This window comes from Ovis canadensis, chromosome 8 (assembly GCF_042477335.2).
Source record: "Ovis canadensis isolate MfBH-ARS-UI-01 breed Bighorn chromosome 8, ARS-UI_OviCan_v2, whole genome shotgun sequence".
Classification (NCBI taxonomy): Eukaryota; Metazoa; Chordata; class Mammalia; order Artiodactyla; family Bovidae; genus Ovis; species Ovis canadensis.
The window spans coordinates 32556840-32573944 of record NC_091252.1 but is presented as its reverse complement, the minus strand read 5'-3'; the positions used below and the strand labels follow the sequence as shown (position 1 = coordinate 32573944).

The 17105-nt window shown below is 39.9% G+C and overlaps 1 protein-coding gene across 1 annotated transcript in view; it reads right to left on the bottom strand.

Annotated features, from left to right (window-relative positions):
* The window catches only part of FRK (fyn related Src family tyrosine kinase), a 101583-nt gene extending 88300 nt beyond the window's left edge, over positions 1 to 13283 (bottom strand). The window contains exon 1 of the mRNA XM_069599193.1: positions 11356 to 13283. Within this exon, the coding sequence (XP_069455294.1) occupies positions 11356 to 11729 (374 nt within the window). The 5' untranslated portion in view covers positions 11730 to 13283. The remainder of the gene's footprint in view (positions 1 to 11355) is intronic.
* Positions 13284 to 17105: the final 3822 nt, after the last annotated feature.

Below are 17105 nucleotides of genomic sequence, written 5' to 3'. Positions count from 1 at the left end.
CTGACTCAATAGATGTGAGTCTGAGTGAACTCCGGGAGTTGGTGATAGACAGTGAGGCCTGGCATGCTGCAATTCATGGTGTTGCAGAGTCGGACACAACTGGGCGACTGAACTGAACTGAACTGAAGACTTCACAGTCTCATATGAGAGACATATGTTATGCAACTAGCCATCATATGATAAAAGTAGAGAGTCCAGAGGCAGGATGGAGGCAGGTAAACCTCAATTTCATCATTTATTAGCTGTGTAGCTTTGAGCTGCTGCTGCTGCGGCTAAGTCGCTTCAGTCATGTCCGACTACAGAGTAGACGACCCCATAGACGGCAGCCCACCAGGCTCCTCTGTCCTTGGGATTCTCCAGGCAAGAACGCTGGAGTGGGTTGCCATTTCCTTCTCCAGTGCATGAAAGTGAAAAGTGAAAGTGAAGTCACTCAGTCGTGTCTGACTCTTCGTGACCCCATGGACTGCAGCCTACCAGGCTCCTCCATCTATGGGAGTTTCCAGGCAAGAGTACTGGAGTGGGCTTTGAGCAGTTTGCTTAAATTCTCCTAGCTTCAATTTCTTCATCTGTGAAGTGTAGTGCTAGTCACTCCGTTGTGTCCGATTCTTTATGACGTCATGAACTATACCTGGCTGGCCTCCTCTGTCCATGGAATTCTCCAGGCAGGAATACTGGAGTGGTTTACCATTCCCTTCTCCAAGGGATCTTCCCGACCCAGGGATCAAACCCAGGTCTCCTGCATTGCGGCAGATTCTTTACCTTCTGAGCCACCAGGGGAAGTAGCTACCTCAGCAGATTGTAATATATAAGGTAATACAAGTGCAATTATTTTGTATTTTTTGAGTAGCATAATGATAAAGTCTCAATAAATATCAGTTATTAATTATTATTCTGGAGGCAGGCATGGCAACCCACTTTGTTATTCTTGCCTGGAGAATCCCATGGACAGAAACGTGTGCGGGCACTACAGTCCGTAGGGTCACAAAGGGACACAACTGAAGAGACTTAGCGTTCACATCATTTATTATTGTTCTACTAACAAGTTATACGAGATTATGGGGAAAACAAACTACGAATTATTTCTATAAAGGTTAGAAAAAGACTCTTGGGAGGGGGTCATGAGAGCGGAACCCTGGAAGAAAGGTGTGATTTTCCCAAAACCAGAATTTCTCTCTTCTACCTCTGCACATATTCATCCATGTATTTGTTCCCTCAACATCCTTTAAAATACTATTTTGAAGTGCAAGCTATGTGACAGACAGTTGTGCTACTGTCTGGCATTTATCAGCATCTGCCCTATGCTGGCTGAGAGAGAAAAGCAGCCCTGGCACCCAAGAGTTTGCCTGGCACTTCAGACTAGGCCTGGGAGTTCTCCTGTTGAACATAAACACCAACAGCAGACAAGGCCACTCTGTGACCATGACGGATCAAGGCAAAAACAAGATCAGCTCACTCTTAACCATATCTGAACACTCACCAGAAAAATGGACATTGTCCAAGCACAAAAATGACCAAGCATCCACCTATCTTGGTTAACATAAGTGACTGCTCTTTCTTTACCAACCATAACTTTAATCTTGATCGAGTTTTCCCTCTTTCTCAAGAAGATTAACTAAGGTACAAAATCATACAGTTACCCTGCTTCCTGACAGTAATCCATCCAGAGCAGTCTTGCTTCCTAAACTCTCCCCAAAGTCAATGCCCCAAATCCTCTCGTGTGTTCTAATACTCCTACTGAGATGCTCCACTCTTGTCCATGGGTTGCGTCTCTTTCCTTGTAATGAATAATAAACTACTATAGGTATGTTCTTGGTAGTCTTTGTCTAATAGGCATTGACATACATTCTTGGTTTAATAGTCTTACCTCCAGAAACTGTAAAATTATCTGGAGAAAAAGCACTGTCTTATTCATTTTGTTATCTCGAAAAACAATGCCTTTAACATGGTAAATATACACAAAAGGTGTATTCAATGGATACATGAATCTGGTAGACTCTATCTTCTTCAATGACTAGAAATGCTAAAAAGATTTGCAGAAAGTATCCTGAGCCCAACTTCACAGAAATAACACAGGCACCTCCAGAGACGACGTTCTGGCAGTGACTTTGCAAGGAGCACAATTCTGGAGCTTGCAATAGCGTCCCTTATGGGAATCTTGGTATGTTGTAACTAATTTTCAGAAATGGCTAAAAGATATATGTGATACTGGAGTGACTTTAATCTATCGAATTACTGGCCTTTCCCTGGAACTATGTAGGCTTCCCAGGTAACATTAGTGGTAAAGAATCCACCTATCAGTGCAGGAGATACAAGAGACTGGGTTCGATCCCTGGGTTGGGAAGATCCCCTGGAGACGGAAATGGCAACCCACTCCAGTATTCTTGCCTGAAGAGTCCATGGACAGAGGAGCCTGGCAGGCTATAGTCTGTGGGGTCATAAAGAGTCCAACATGACTAACCAACTGAGCACACATATAGGATTTTCCTGAATCATCCAAATCAACTGCCAGTGTGTTATGCAACATTTGTGTTAGTGGAAAGATTTATTTTAAAATAAAATTCTTAATGTTCTTCACATTAGAAACCTAATATAAAGTTCAAAGGTTTCCCTAGTGGTTCAGTGGTTAAAAAAAAAAAAAAAATCCGCCTGCCATGGAGGAGACCCAGATTCAGTCCCTGGGTCAAGAGGAGCCCCTGGAGAAGGGAATGACTACCCACTCCAATATTCTTGCCTGGAAAATCCCATGAACAGAGGATCCTGGCAGGCTACAGTCTATGGGTCGCAAAGTCAGATATAACTGAGCAACCAACACTTTGACCTTTCGTAAAGTTCAAAAGTTCTCAGCAATAATATTTCTTGAATTGTATTTTCATTTTACCCTTAAGAAGGCACAAAATTAATGGATAAAAACTCTAATTGAGAAATTTATTCTGAATTTAAAGTCTGTATAAAATAATGTCATATAAATAAAAAAGAAAACATGAAAAAAATTAAAGGCTAACACTAAAGTTAGTTCAGTTTTTAAATAGAAAAAAATCTAACTGAAAAACTTTGTGGGAAAAAATGACATGACAAAGATATTACACAAGGGTAGTTTATTGTAGTATCTGAAATTCACCAAATGAGCAATAATTTGGGTAATACAGATCATATGTTCTACGTTTGAATCTATGCATTTCAGAAAAATTCTTCTGTTATGTTCATCTTCAAAGAAACATCCACATAGACTAACTGCTGAAGTTGCAGTCTTCAGGAAAATAGCTTTAGGATGTCTGAAATATTATTCAAGCTGCAATTAATCTGCACAACTACCTTCCCCAGAAAGTCCTTCCAGTGCTATGATATTCTAAGAACTGGGAGTCAGAGAATGCTGCAGAGAAATTAACAGCTAATTAGCAAGAAAGCTAGTAAAAAAAAGATGTAATTATTTTGTTTGGTAATGTTTTAGAAGGTAATGGTGACAATCCTAATATTCAGTAAAAAACAAAAGTCAAACTTTCAGCATGCACAAACTGAAAAATATTTCATACACATAATAATTTGAAGTTGTATATGTTCAGCATAAAACTGAAATTATAACTCTGGTCCCACAACATTAATTTTGTAAATTGGGTTTTGCTTTTCCATCCATTAAAAGCTCAGGCCAGTGATTACTTTAAATTAACCACAGTATAGTTTCAGTTCAGTTCAGTTTAGTCGCAATGAATACCAAACCAGGAACTGATTGTGAATCTCACTGAAATGATATCTAAAAACAACATATATACATACCATTTAGGTATTCATTCTACATTACAAAGAATATTCAAATCAGTCTATAACCCCCTAAATATTTTTCCCTTAGGGACAGAATGAAGCCACAAATTTCTAGGAGCCTGGAAATTATGCTATTATGACTAAGAGTATAACCAGAAATTAAGGCATGGACAATTCATTGAGAAAAAAGTGCAAAATGGCCTATCCCTAAAATGAGGAAACTCAGTAGATTTTCTTGGTAGGTTAAAAAAAAGCAACTCAGAGGGAAAAAGTCAAAGAAAAGAGGTGATTCTTATTTCTATAAAACTGCTGCTTCTTATTTCAATAAAAGCCTTGAGATTTATAGATAAACAATCACTACTTAATTATTCATTTACTTAACCAACACTTATGAGTGTTTATTATGTGCAGGCACTACATGAAGTTTCAGAGCCCAAGGCAATAGCTCATCTCCCCACCTCCCACAAACAGAGCTTGGAGCCTTAGAGAAAATAACAATAATGAAAGCTGATAAAGGCTCTGAGCAGGAAGACCAAGCCTTCAGGGAGAGAGGAACAAACAAGGTAAGACCTGAGGGATGAATGAGAACTGGTCAGGAAAAAAAAAGAGGGAGAGTTTGCAAGTGCAATAACCCACTCCTGGGGTTTCCCAGGTGGCGCAGGGGTAAAGAAGGCAGAAGATGCAAAAGACCCAGGTTCAGTCCATAAGTTGGGAAGATCCCCTGCAGAAGGAAATGGCAACCCACTCCAGTATTCTTGCCTGGAAAATCCCTTGGACAGAGGAACCTGACAGGCCACAGTCCGTGGAGTCACAGAGAGTCGGACATGACTGAGCAACCGAGCACGCACACACAGGAAGCTCAAGACCACAGGGAAAGGAAAGTATGGGAGAAAGATGGAAAGATGCTCATCGTGTGGATGCTGAAATAGGGAAAGAATATTGTGGGTTGAGGCTGGAGTGGGGTGTGCAAAGTGTCATCCATTTAGGCAGAGGTAAAGGAAGAGCTGGCCAGCTAAGTAACAGATGACATTTCTTAAGCCCTGACTATGTGTCAGGTTCTCTATGGTGCATGCTTTCTGCACGACAACCTAATTAATTTATGTCACATGTTGATCCAATGAGATAGGGGTCATTTTTATTCCTATGTACTGTAAGTTGCTCAAAGTCATATGGCTTGGTCATGACAGAGCCAGATTCAAATTCAGATCTTTGGGACCCATAGCCTGGTTTTTAAGCACACCACAGGCCAGATCAAAAAGGGTAACCAGCATTATACCTCAATCAAAATTCTATGCCATTAACATAGGGACCAAGTTAAAATATCCACCAGAAGAACTAAAAGATGTCTCTGATTTTTATTTACTGTATAAATTCTCACTGTGGTATAGGTAATTGCGAAATACAAAGTTTTCTGAGCTGAAAATCAGACACTTAGTTGAGGCAAAGCCTTGTTTGCTTCTCTTTGGGAAGCCTCAGGACCTAGTCCATAGGACACAGTGTTTGCTTAACAATGGTCCTGCTTTACTATAGAAGGTTGTGTCTACTTTCATATCAGTTTGGTGAAATGCTTGAAAAAGTAATACTAGGATCTATCTACAGAGACAAACCAAACCTTCAAATAAATTCACTTGAACAAAATCAAACCAGTTTTAAAAAAAAAAAAAAAAAACAATAGAATCTTTCTTCTTTTTCAAAGAATGTATTCAATCAAGCTAGAATTTAAGTTCTAATCTTTAGGACTGAAGCACAGTAGTGTATGAGTTATTAATATTCCACACACATATAATATTTCCCCTTACTAAAAATTTGTTGAAAACCTGAGAAGGAAAAAATAACCCATACTTTTATTAAGAGAGAGTGGTTCTGAATGGCATATTGCAGCTGAAACTTCCAAATTAAGTTTACCAATTAAATGACTGACTCCTGACTTATTTTAATAATTCCATACTATGGTACTTCATTGCTTCTCAAAGGAATAATATTTTGAGATGCCTGTAATCAAGTTTTACTGCTATTAATCAACTATTTTAACTGTTATTAATTACACTTATACTTTTACTTTGATTCTAATGAAGTTCTGCTGATTTCTCTTTTCCTCATTTCTATAATTTTGCCATTGTTCTTATAAGATGTATTTAATGTAGCAGTTAATTATCATTTTCCTTAAAAATGATGAAAATTATACATAATGCATTAAATAATGGACATAAACACAGTTATATAAACATAAATGCAGTACAATTATATTAATATGAAAAATCATGTAATACTATACCTGAAATGCAATTTTTTAATAAATTTAAAAGTACCTATTTTACTTCTTTTTTTAAATTTTATTTATTTCTGGCTTTGCTGGGTTTTAATTTTTTACAAAGTATTTGAGCAATAAATTTATCACAGTTATTTTATATCAAAGGATAAAGAAATAAGATTATATCATAATTTTATAAGAAATGCAGTCATTTAATTACAGAGTTTTCCAGTTAATCTCAGCATAGAAGTATGCTTTTGTTGATTTAAATTATGTCTGAAAATTCTTATCTTGAGATTATCCAAAACATTTAATTTGATAAATAACCACATTATTCTTATAATGCATTTTACTTTTATATAAAAATAAACATTTTACTTCGTTTTTAAACTATAGATCTAAGAATACTTTGTCTTCAAGGAGAGAAATTGAAAATATGTTATTTTCCAATTCTACCCATATGCGTTTAGTCTTCCCTGAAAACTAGAACAAAGGAAAAGAAATAAATGATGTGGATTAAGAATATGCGACTGCTTACCCATCGGTGATTTTCTAATGATTTCAACTACTCAAAGTAGATATGTTAGATTGATTTGTGAATATCCTGATGCCTTTTTTCTTTATTTATTTATTGATGGTAAATAATTTTTAAAACACATTGTTCCTCTCTCTTTAAGATTCAAATGCAGGCTTCATATCCTAGCAAAGAAAGACATCTACTGACATCTAGGCTGAAAGCAACTAGGAACATTGTGTACAACTTATATTGGATAATTATTATTAAATTCAACAGTATTCAAATAACCAAGCAGCAAAGTTGCAATTGTATTTTTAGATAGTGGTATAAGAGAATTCGCTTTTTGAGCATATACTAGTTTATTTCCCCATGCTACTTTCTTCAAGCCTTAGCAATGACTTTCTTCAGACCTTAGCAATGACTTTAAGTTAGATAAAATCTTGACAGAATTTTAGCCTGACACATTAAAGAGAAGCATGATTAGAAAAATATTCCTTAAACAAATAGAAATTCTATTATCTTAAAACTTTATAAAATTCTAACACTTTTATCTGACAAGCATAAACTAACAATAAATTTACAAGTTACGAATATTTATTCTTGTGCTCTTTTTCAAGGCCATCTATATCATGGTGAATAGGAGAGGAATTGTAAACAATATACCTTTTGTTGTTATTGTTTGGTCCTTAGGTCGACGTCCAACTCTTATGCAACCCCATGGACTGTAGCCCACCAGGCACCTCTGCCCATGGGGTTTCCCAGGCAAGAATACTGGTATAGGTTGCCATTTCCTTCTCCAGGGGATCTTTCCAACCCAGAAATTAAACCCATCTCCTGCACTACAGGAAGATTCTTTCCCACTGAGCCATGAAGGAAGCCCAATCTACCTTTACATGGCAATAAGAGTAGGAAAATCTTTTCACAAAGTACTTCTGAGTCTAGTCCAGTTTAACATCAAAGGTGGGAACCACCAAAAGCACAGAAACAATTAGGGAAACAACTTTTAAACTCTTCACAGAAGAATGATGCTTTGTGGAAATTATACAATTACTGATCTTTTTGCTTTTCATCAATATATTTCATCACTTGAATTTTTTTAGCAACGGAATTTAAAGCCATTGTTCTTGGCTTCAAGATTCATAGGTAATTTCCATACATTATTTTCTGGGAGAACTTTATATCTCTAAGAACACTGAAGTTTAAAAGGGTGCAGTGAGTTCTGCGTAATCAGAGCCTAAGAGTAAGATTTTTGAGGGATTCCATGTTGAAGATGTGGAAGAAAAACACTCATCTATGAAAGGATCTAGGAATTAAAATTGAAGATAAAACAGTGATTCTTCCTAGAAACAAAATAAATCATTAAGAATGAATTTATTATATCATTTAATGTAAAGTATTCAGAAAAGGTAAAGCATTTCTAGGTGGAATTTAGTCATCAATTGTTATATTAGTTTGTCTTTTAATATTAGTCTAGTTCTTTTTCTAACATCTTTATTTCCTAATGTTAAGCAAAGGAACAAACCAACACTGAAACTTAACTGACATGCCCTGCCACTGATTACTCCGAAAGTATTTGCACTGTCTTCTTATTAATGCAAGTCAAGGATTAAGACAGTAACAATAAATACTAAAATGTATTGCACTAAACCAGTCTAAAAAGGAACTGGATGATAAATTTCATTGATCTCCCACTGCCTCTCATTTCACACATGTGAAGATAATAATCTTTACTTAATACTATATACTGAGCTCCTTGTAAAATAAACATTAACTTTCATAGAATTCATAAGGAAAAGGAGGAAGTTTATTTATTTATTCATAAGGAATACAAGTTTAAAAACTCACATAAGAAAGTTATTAAAATAAGCTTTTTAAAAAAATAATAATTCCCCGGGGTATTAAGGCACTGTGGGTCACTTGGATACCTTCACTTAGAAGGCTAAGGTAAAATTGCTTCTACTTGAAATGGGGTGAAATTCTAGAGGCTACAGCCACCTGCATAAAAAGCATTGAAGCAATTTAGCTGTTTGGTTGCAAGAAACTCATTAGCAACCTGGGTTCACAGGTGAAAGTCATGGTGTACACTTAAAAGGAAACAAGTGGCTCATGCTGACCAGGAGGCATGAGAGCAGTATCTGAGCATCAAAGGTTTTTTTTTTTTTTTTGAATTATTTTCTAACTGGAGTACAATTGCTTTGCAATGTCATGTTAGTTTCTACTATATGGCAATGTGAATCAGCTATATGTATACATGTATCTCCTCCCTCTTCAGCCTCCCTCCCACACACCCACTCTCACCCCACCCCTCTAGGTCATCACAGAGCACCAAGCTGAACTCCCTGTGCTACGCAGCAGCTTCCTGCTAGCTATCTAGTTTACACATGGTAGTGTATACATGTCAGTGTTACACTCTCAGTTTGTCCCACCCTCTTTCTGCCCCTGTGTCCACAGTTTCATTCTCTACATCTGCATCTCTATTCTTGGGCATCAAGTTTTTATGCTGGTGGACGTGAAGATCCCAAGAAAATCCTACCACAAAGATCCAGGATGGTAGTAACGCATGGGAACACTGCTGAGAACTAATTCCAAGAGGAAAGGTCAGGAGTTACGTACAGAGGGAAAAAAGTATTCTTGGCTACAGACAACCCCTGAGAATCGAAAAACAGCCATGATAATGTAACTGTCTTACTTTGTTAGGCAAAAAGAATCTAAAGAAGTAAGGCTGCTGTGTTTGATCCTGTTAACCCAAAACATTATTGCTTTTGAAATGCTGATTTCAATTCACTTGCTGTCTTCAGCATCTATTGTTCTGTCAAGTATGAATGTAGTTGAACCACTACATTTGAAACATAAGAGGTCATGTTCCTATATAATAGAGAAATCTAGAGGTCTAGGAGACCCCAGAGAACTTACAGATGAGGAAACGGAGCCCTAACCAGTTAAATGAATTGAATATATATAAACTAGTATATTATGAATTCAAAGCACTAGCATTAATATTATGTTACACTGAATATAAAACATATATAATGCCATACCTTACATGGAAATCATGTAGCAGAAAAAATCATAAATGCATATAACTAAGTACTCAGTGAATAAAGACATTTCATATAGATTATCACAGAAATAAATGTTCATATAGGTGATTTTCTCATCTGAGAACAGTTCAGTTCCATTTGTCAGAAGTCTAGATTTCAATTCATTTCTATTTAGGCTTAAAATAAGGCGCTTCTTAACATTCATAGACCCCTGATGTTGGAAAAAAAATCTCAAAGTCCCCTAACCCTCTCTGTATTTGAATTTGAGTTTGGAAAGCAGCAACAATGCACCATAGCTCTTTCTACAATATTTTTCCCCAGGCCAGTAAAAAAAATGCTGCAGTTCACATCAAAAGAGAAAACATATAAGAAAATGAGTGAGTCCCCAGAGGTGCCTCTACTAAGAATACACTCTCTAAAATGAGTCCTGAGAAACATTCCCAGTCTTGGGTTTCATTGGAACGAGGTAGAAACAGTTTGGGCAAGTAACAGTCAGAGCCTGCTTCTCAACTCACCACACCCGAAGTATCCATTGTCAAGACCTTGCTCTATTTTATATTCAAACCACCACTAGCATAACCTTGCCCTTCCCCCAACTCCCCATACCACTACTCCACCTACCACTTGCATGCATGGGTGGATAGGTGCACAGATGGATGGATAAGTGCCTAAGTACATAAAATTTTCTTCCTTGGTTCCACTATAAGTCATAGGATTTATTCAAATATCAGGGTAAAGCCTATCCCCTTCTCTGGAGAAATAACGTCATTATTTTCCTTGTTAAAACCTCCTGAATATCTGTAGCTGGCTAATTTCCAATGATAATGAAAACCAAATGGGATTCAAAGAAGACCATCCAGTCATGATTTTACTAAAAAAGGATGACATCTTCTAAATGTGACCTTCTATTAATTCGTTCGTTAGCCTTTGTGTGTCTATCAGGACTGGAGTTGATGCTTCAGAAGTTTAGAAAAAGAGAGAGCTGGACTTGAGGTTTGAAAGTGCGGTTTAAGGGAGACCTATGATACAGCTACTGCTGGTGGTGGTGGTTGATCACTAAGTTGTGTCCAACTCTTGCGACCGCATGGACTGTAGCCCACCAGGCTCCTCTGTCCATGGGATTCTCCAGGCAAGAATACTGGAGTGGGTTGCCATTCCCTTCTCCAGGGGATCTTCCCAACCCAAGAATCAAACCCAGGTCTCCTGCACTGCAGGCAGTTTCTTAACCGACAGAGCTACCTGCTAAAGAAACCCAGTTCTATGTTAATGTGAGGCATGACTTCTTTTGTGCTTAGTTACTCAGTCGTATCCAACTCTTTGTGACCCCGTGAACTGTAGCCTGCCATGCTCCTCGGTCCATCGGGTTTTCCAGGCAAGAATACTGGAGTGGGTTGCCATCCTCTTCTCCAGAGGCCCCAACCAGGGATCAAGCCCAGGTTTCCTGCATTGTTGCAGGCATATTCTTTACCATCTGAGCCACCAGAGAAGCCCTGACTTCTTTTACAGCCAAAGAAAAGAGAGAGTATTAAATACACCATGTGTTTACGTTGATGAAACTGCCCCTAGGACAGGTGGAGTCTGCCGCTGTAACGGAAGTCACTTCAACAATTACCTTCCAGTTTCACTCTCACCTCTCAGGGGAGGTGGGTTTCAAATAGAAGGATCTTTCCAGTACTTCCTCATAACTTTCTAAGCAGCTCTTTGAAAATTAATGGGTTTGCAGCTAGGTAAGAAAGAAAAACCCATTACCCGCCCTCACAGAGTTGAGAAATAGTATGTGTGATACTCACGGCTCTGCCTGGAGGCTCCTGTCTTCAGCCACATAGTTAGAAGGAATGTAGCCCTGCAGCTGCTGGCCGGCGCTGTCGGCCCTTTTCTCCAAGTGCCTGGCCAGCCACCAGCCCTCGTGGGACTTGTCTAGGACTTGGAGCTTGTCACCAGCGTGGAAGCTCAAGTCCTCGGCTGTCCGAGCCTGGTAATCAAATAGAGCCACAAAGAACTGGCCCTGGCTTCTCTCGGGCTCTGGAGCCGGCAGCTGGGGAGGATCAGGAGGGCAGTCAGCCCATTGGTTCTGAATCACCCCGGGCTTGTCCGCCTCCTCAGACCACCAGCAGGGGGGACAACAATCCAGGTAGGTCCGGAGCCTCAGGCAGAGGTTACCCATGGCGACCCCGGCGGGAGTGGGGGAGAGGGCCTTCTCCCTCTCCCCTCACTCTCTGCAGATCCACTTTCTCTTCCTCCACCGGGAAACTTTGCAATCCGCACCGGTCCTGCTGGCTCTGGGAGAGTGTACAAAGCCCCGTTCACAGCTGTCCGGCCAACCTGCTTGCAGAGACTCACCAGCTCCAAGGCAAAACCAGGTGGAAAGTGGGCAGCTGATCGGTGGGAAGGTTTCTCAGGATTCCCACCACAAAAAGAAATTTGAGAACGCTTTATTTAGACAAACGCCTGAGAACAGAAAAGAGGCATCTTGGTTCTTGTCCCAGGAAAAAGTTACCAAGAGAAGCAGGTGAGCTCCAAGTAAGTCTGTCTCCACATCTCGCCTTTGCCAGCAGCTCTCTCCCCGCCTCAAGTCCGTCTCGGAGGTTTGACCAGTCCTGACCCTCACTGCTCTTTCTTTTCTGCTAATGACTAACCAACCAGCCCAGGCTATTGCCTTTAACATCCTGAGCAATGAACAGACGGTAATAATTTCTTCTTACTTCCTGGTTCCTTTGTGCCTGTGATCTTAATGGGATTCCGGTCCCTTCTACCTCTCTCTTCTCCCACACCCAAGGGAGACCAGCGCCCTCACCAGGGAGCCAATTCCTGAAGCAGCTGCCAAAATCCTCACTTCTGGACAGACAAGCTAGCCCAGGGACTGTTTTGTCCTGCTGATCTACCAGCACAGAAAATAAAGGCAGAGATAGGTCCTTTCATAAAGATGAGTAGGATTGTTTTGCCACCACTAAGGGAAATAGGAAAATTAAAGCGTTTGGGTATTCGCTGCTAGACAAAACGGCAATTGGGAAAGAGTCAGTGAGTCCCTACCTTTTTTTTAATCACCGTGAATAGATTTTAATAGCCTCAAAATAAGTTCACAGTCTGGAAAAATACAAGAACAGATGACTAAAATGCTGAGAACCCAAAATACTACATTTTCCCACAGAGACAATTTCCCATCCTTCATGTACTATTTCTGAAACACGGGGGCACATACACACACACACACACACACACACACACACACACACAGACTAGGTGAGAAAGAGTACAAGGGTTGCATATGAACTGGTGTGGAGGTGCTTGCTGTTGAACTCTGACCTCTAAGCCTGCACTAATTCTTGCTAACTTCATTGGCAGGAACTCAGAAACTAAGGAAGCCAAGATCTTGGACAGAGATTCCAATAGGCAGTGAGTTTTGCTCTACTTCCCCTAGTTCAGGACAGCTGTCTCACAGATAGGTGCCCTGGATCCCAAGAAACCTAGGCAGAGAGTTTAGACAGATCAACACAAGGCCGTTTTCACTAGCAGAGAACTCTGCCAACTTGTTTAGGCTGTGTTACTTATTTTTGTATAAGGCATTTATTTTAAAGTTTCTCTCTTAAAAACAATTTCTCTGAATGTTACTGGATCCCTGAACCCCATCCAAACTCAGAATTTCTGTTCTTTGTCAAACAGCAAAGCATTTTTAGTAATCAGAATAACTGAACTCAAGAAAAAGAGGAACAAAGAAGAAAAGAAAGCAAAAAACTGTGGCCTTAGTCTCCCTTCCTATTTCCTTGTATCGAAATCAGGCATTCATGATGAACAGATCATTTGGTTAAAACAAGATCTCATGTCATACTTCCAGATTCCTCCAATTGTCTTCAGAGTCAGATTATGTGTATAAGTGTTTGTGACTTAGTCGCTCAGTTGTGTCCGACTGTTTGCAACCGCGTGGACTGTAGCCCATCAGGCTGTCTGTCCGTGGAATTTTCCAGGCAAAAATACTGGAGTGGATTGCCATTTCCCACTCCAGAGGATCATCCCTGACCTAGGGATCGAACCTGTGTCTCCTGCATTGCAGGTAGGTTCTTTACCACTGAGCCACCAGGCAAGCCCTCAGAGTCAGAGCAGAAGTAACTAACATGGCAGAAAGAGAAAAGCCAAAAGCCAAGCCAGGTTTGATTGCTTTTTTATTTGTGATATGGGACCAAAAATATAATTCCAATATAAAACAGAAGAGAAAATAGAGTATATAATATTAAGAAGCCATAATAAAATTTTGTTCCAAACACAATGTAAATTGTATAAGGTATAGAATTCTATTAATGCTTCTAAACAGAGGCACAGATGTTAAAGTCTTTCTAGAGATAGTTACGTGATGTAGAATATCTAGAATATGAAACATATGATCTGGAATATGAAATAAGATTTGGAGGCAACTAAAGAGACATATGGGCTCATATGCAGAGAGATCTATGGGCTTCCCAGGTGGCGCTAGTGGTAAAGAACCTGGCTGCCGGTGCAGGAGACGTAAGAGAAGCAGGTTCCCAGGAGTCAGGAAGATGCCCTGGAGGAGGGCACGGCAACCCACTCCAGTGTTCTTCCTGGAGAATCCCACGGACAGGAGAGCCCGGCAAGCTACAGTCCATAGGGTCACAGAGAGTCAGACACAACTGAAGTGACTTAGGACACAGGCATAGAAAGCCTTACTCAAAACCAATTTCTAAGTGGAATTTAACACTTCAGAAATTTGAAGGTTCTAAATTCAAATATGCCTTCATTATGACTTTGACAAGGCATTCCAGAAAAAGGCAGAGTGGCAGACCTGCACAGCAGTCACCGACCTAGTGAATGAAACTGAAAAAGGAACTGGCCATCCAAAGATGTCAGGCGAGCAGTGGCCTGAGAAACTTGAGGGAATGGGTGGGAAGAGGAAGAGCTTCCTTGTGCAGATAGTATCAGAATTCTACAGTCACCTGAGCTTGAAACCTTGCGGTCATCTTTTACTCTTTCCTTGGTTTCTTTGAGCTAATCAGTCACTAAATTCTACTTGTCCGTCTTTTCATTTATTCTACATTTTGTATTCCTTCTGAATGACATTTAGGTATTGGATAAAACAAATATTCTTCCCTAGATTATTGCAGAGGCCTCCTGACAAATCTCCTTTCCTCCAGCTTATCTCATCTTCCACACCGCTCCCAGAACAGTTATTGTAGTAGTTAACAATGCCAGAGGCGATATGAGTACTAGCAAAAGTAGCTATCAGTTTTGAGGGCTTTCTCAGCCCCAGGCACTGTGCTAAGAATATTACAAATGGTGATTCATTTAACTATCAGAAAAAAGAAAAAAAAAAATCCTACGAGGAAGGTAGTTTTTGTTGGTTTTTTTTTCTTTTTTTTTTTTAATGAAGAGCAGAGAGGTTAAGTTACTCACCCAAGGTCACACAGTCCCCAAGTAGCTGAACCACGAGTAACACCCTGGTCTCAATCTGACTCCAGCCCTGAAATTTTAACTCCTTTGTTTCAATGACTCTTTGCCTGCATGCTTTGTTGCTAAGTCACGTTGGACTCTTTGTGACCCCATGGACTGTAGCCCGCCAGACTCCTCTGTCCATGGAATTTTCCAGGCAAGAATACTGCAGTGGGTTCCCATTTCCTCCTCCGGGGAATCTTCCTGACCCAGGGATTGAACACACGTCTCCTGCGTCTCTGTGTCTCCTGCATTGGCAGGCAAATTCTTTACCACTGAACCACCTGGGAAGCCCCTTCAATGACTCTTTTAAAAGCTAATATTCTTCTTTGTAAAATCCTATTCCAAAACATGTTTGGAATAGAATCTAATGTCTTTAGCAGGACACACAAGATTCTGGTAATTTCTTGAACCCCACGGTCCTTTGCTCTGACACACTGTGATCAGGTTCACCAAGCCACCAGCTGCCCCTGAGGCCCAGGGTCCTCTTTCCTGCTGCATCTTTGCTCCCTCTTCTACCTGCTTCCCTGGTGATTTTTCCAGGCAAGTTAAAGTATCATCTCTGCCATAATAGATTAGAGGACCCTACTCTCTGTGCCCTTAAAAGCTGACACACACACTTCCACTTGATCCCCTATTAAATTCCACTTGATTTCCTTACTTGTTTGCATTCCCCAAGGGAATGAATTTTCCTTCTCTGAATCTTCAGTGCCTTATACAATGTCCAGTTTGTAAGTAGTAAATATTCAGTAAGTATTTGTAGAAAGAAAGGAGGGAAGGAAAGAAGAAAGAGGGAGGGAAGGAGAGAAGGGAGGGAAGAGGGGTAGGGGAGGCGGGGTAAAGAAGGAAGGAAGGAAGAAGGACGAGGAAGGACCCAGTGTGGTAAGATGAACACTTTGACAAGTATTCACAAATGAGAGCCCAGGGTGTGGAAAGAGCTGGGAGCATGAACGTTAGTGACTTTCTTCTTTTTTTTTTTCTTTTAGGATTTTATTATTATTATTTTTTTACTTTACAATACTGTATTGGTTTTGCCATACATCAACATGAATCCGCCACGGGTGTACATGTGTTCCCAATCCTGAATACCCCCTCCCACCTCCCTCCCTGTACCATCCCTCTGGGTCATCCCAGTGCACCAGCCCCAAGCATCCTGTATCCTGCATCGAACCTAGACTGGCGATTCATTTCTTATATGATATTATACATGTTTCAGTGCCATTCTCCCAAATCATCCCACCCTCTCCCTCTTCCACAGAGTCCAAAAGACTATTCTATACATCTGTGTCTCTTTTGCTATCTTGCATACAGGGTTATCGTTACCATCTTTCTAAATTCCATATATATGTGTTAGTATACTGTATTGGTGTTTTTCTTTCTGGCTTACTTCACTCTGTATAATCGGCTCCAGTTTCATCCACCTCATTAGAACTGATTCAAATGTATTATTTTTAACGGCTGAGTAATACTCCATTGTGTATATGTACCACAGCTTTCTTATCCATTCATCTGCTGATGGACATCTAGGTTGCTTCCATGTCCTGGCTATTATAAACAGTGTTGCGATGAACACTGGGGTACACGTTTCTCTTTCATTTCTGGTTTCCATGGTGTGTATGCCCAGCAGTGGGATTGCTGGGTCATAAGGCAGTTCTATTTCCAGTTTTTAAAGGAATCTCCACACTGTTCTCCATAGTGCCTGTACTAGTTTGCATCCCCACCAACAGTGTAGAGGGTTCCCTTTTCTCCACACCCTCTCCAGCATTTATTGCTTGTAGACTTTTGGATCGCAGCCATTCTGACTGGTGTGAAGTGGTACCTCATTGTGGTTTTGATTTGCATTTCTCTGATAATGAGAGATGTTGAGCATCTTTTCATGTGTTTGTTAGCCATCTGTATGTCTTCTTTGAAGAAATGTCTATTTAGTTCTTTGGCCTACGTTTTGATTGGGTCATTTATTTTTCTGTAATTGAGCTGCATAAGTTGCTTGTATATTTTTGAGATTAGTTGTTTGTCAGTTGCTTCATTTGCTATTATTTTCTCCCATTCAGAAGGCTGTCTTTTCACCTTGCTTATAGTTTCCTTTGTTGTGCAGAAGCTTTTA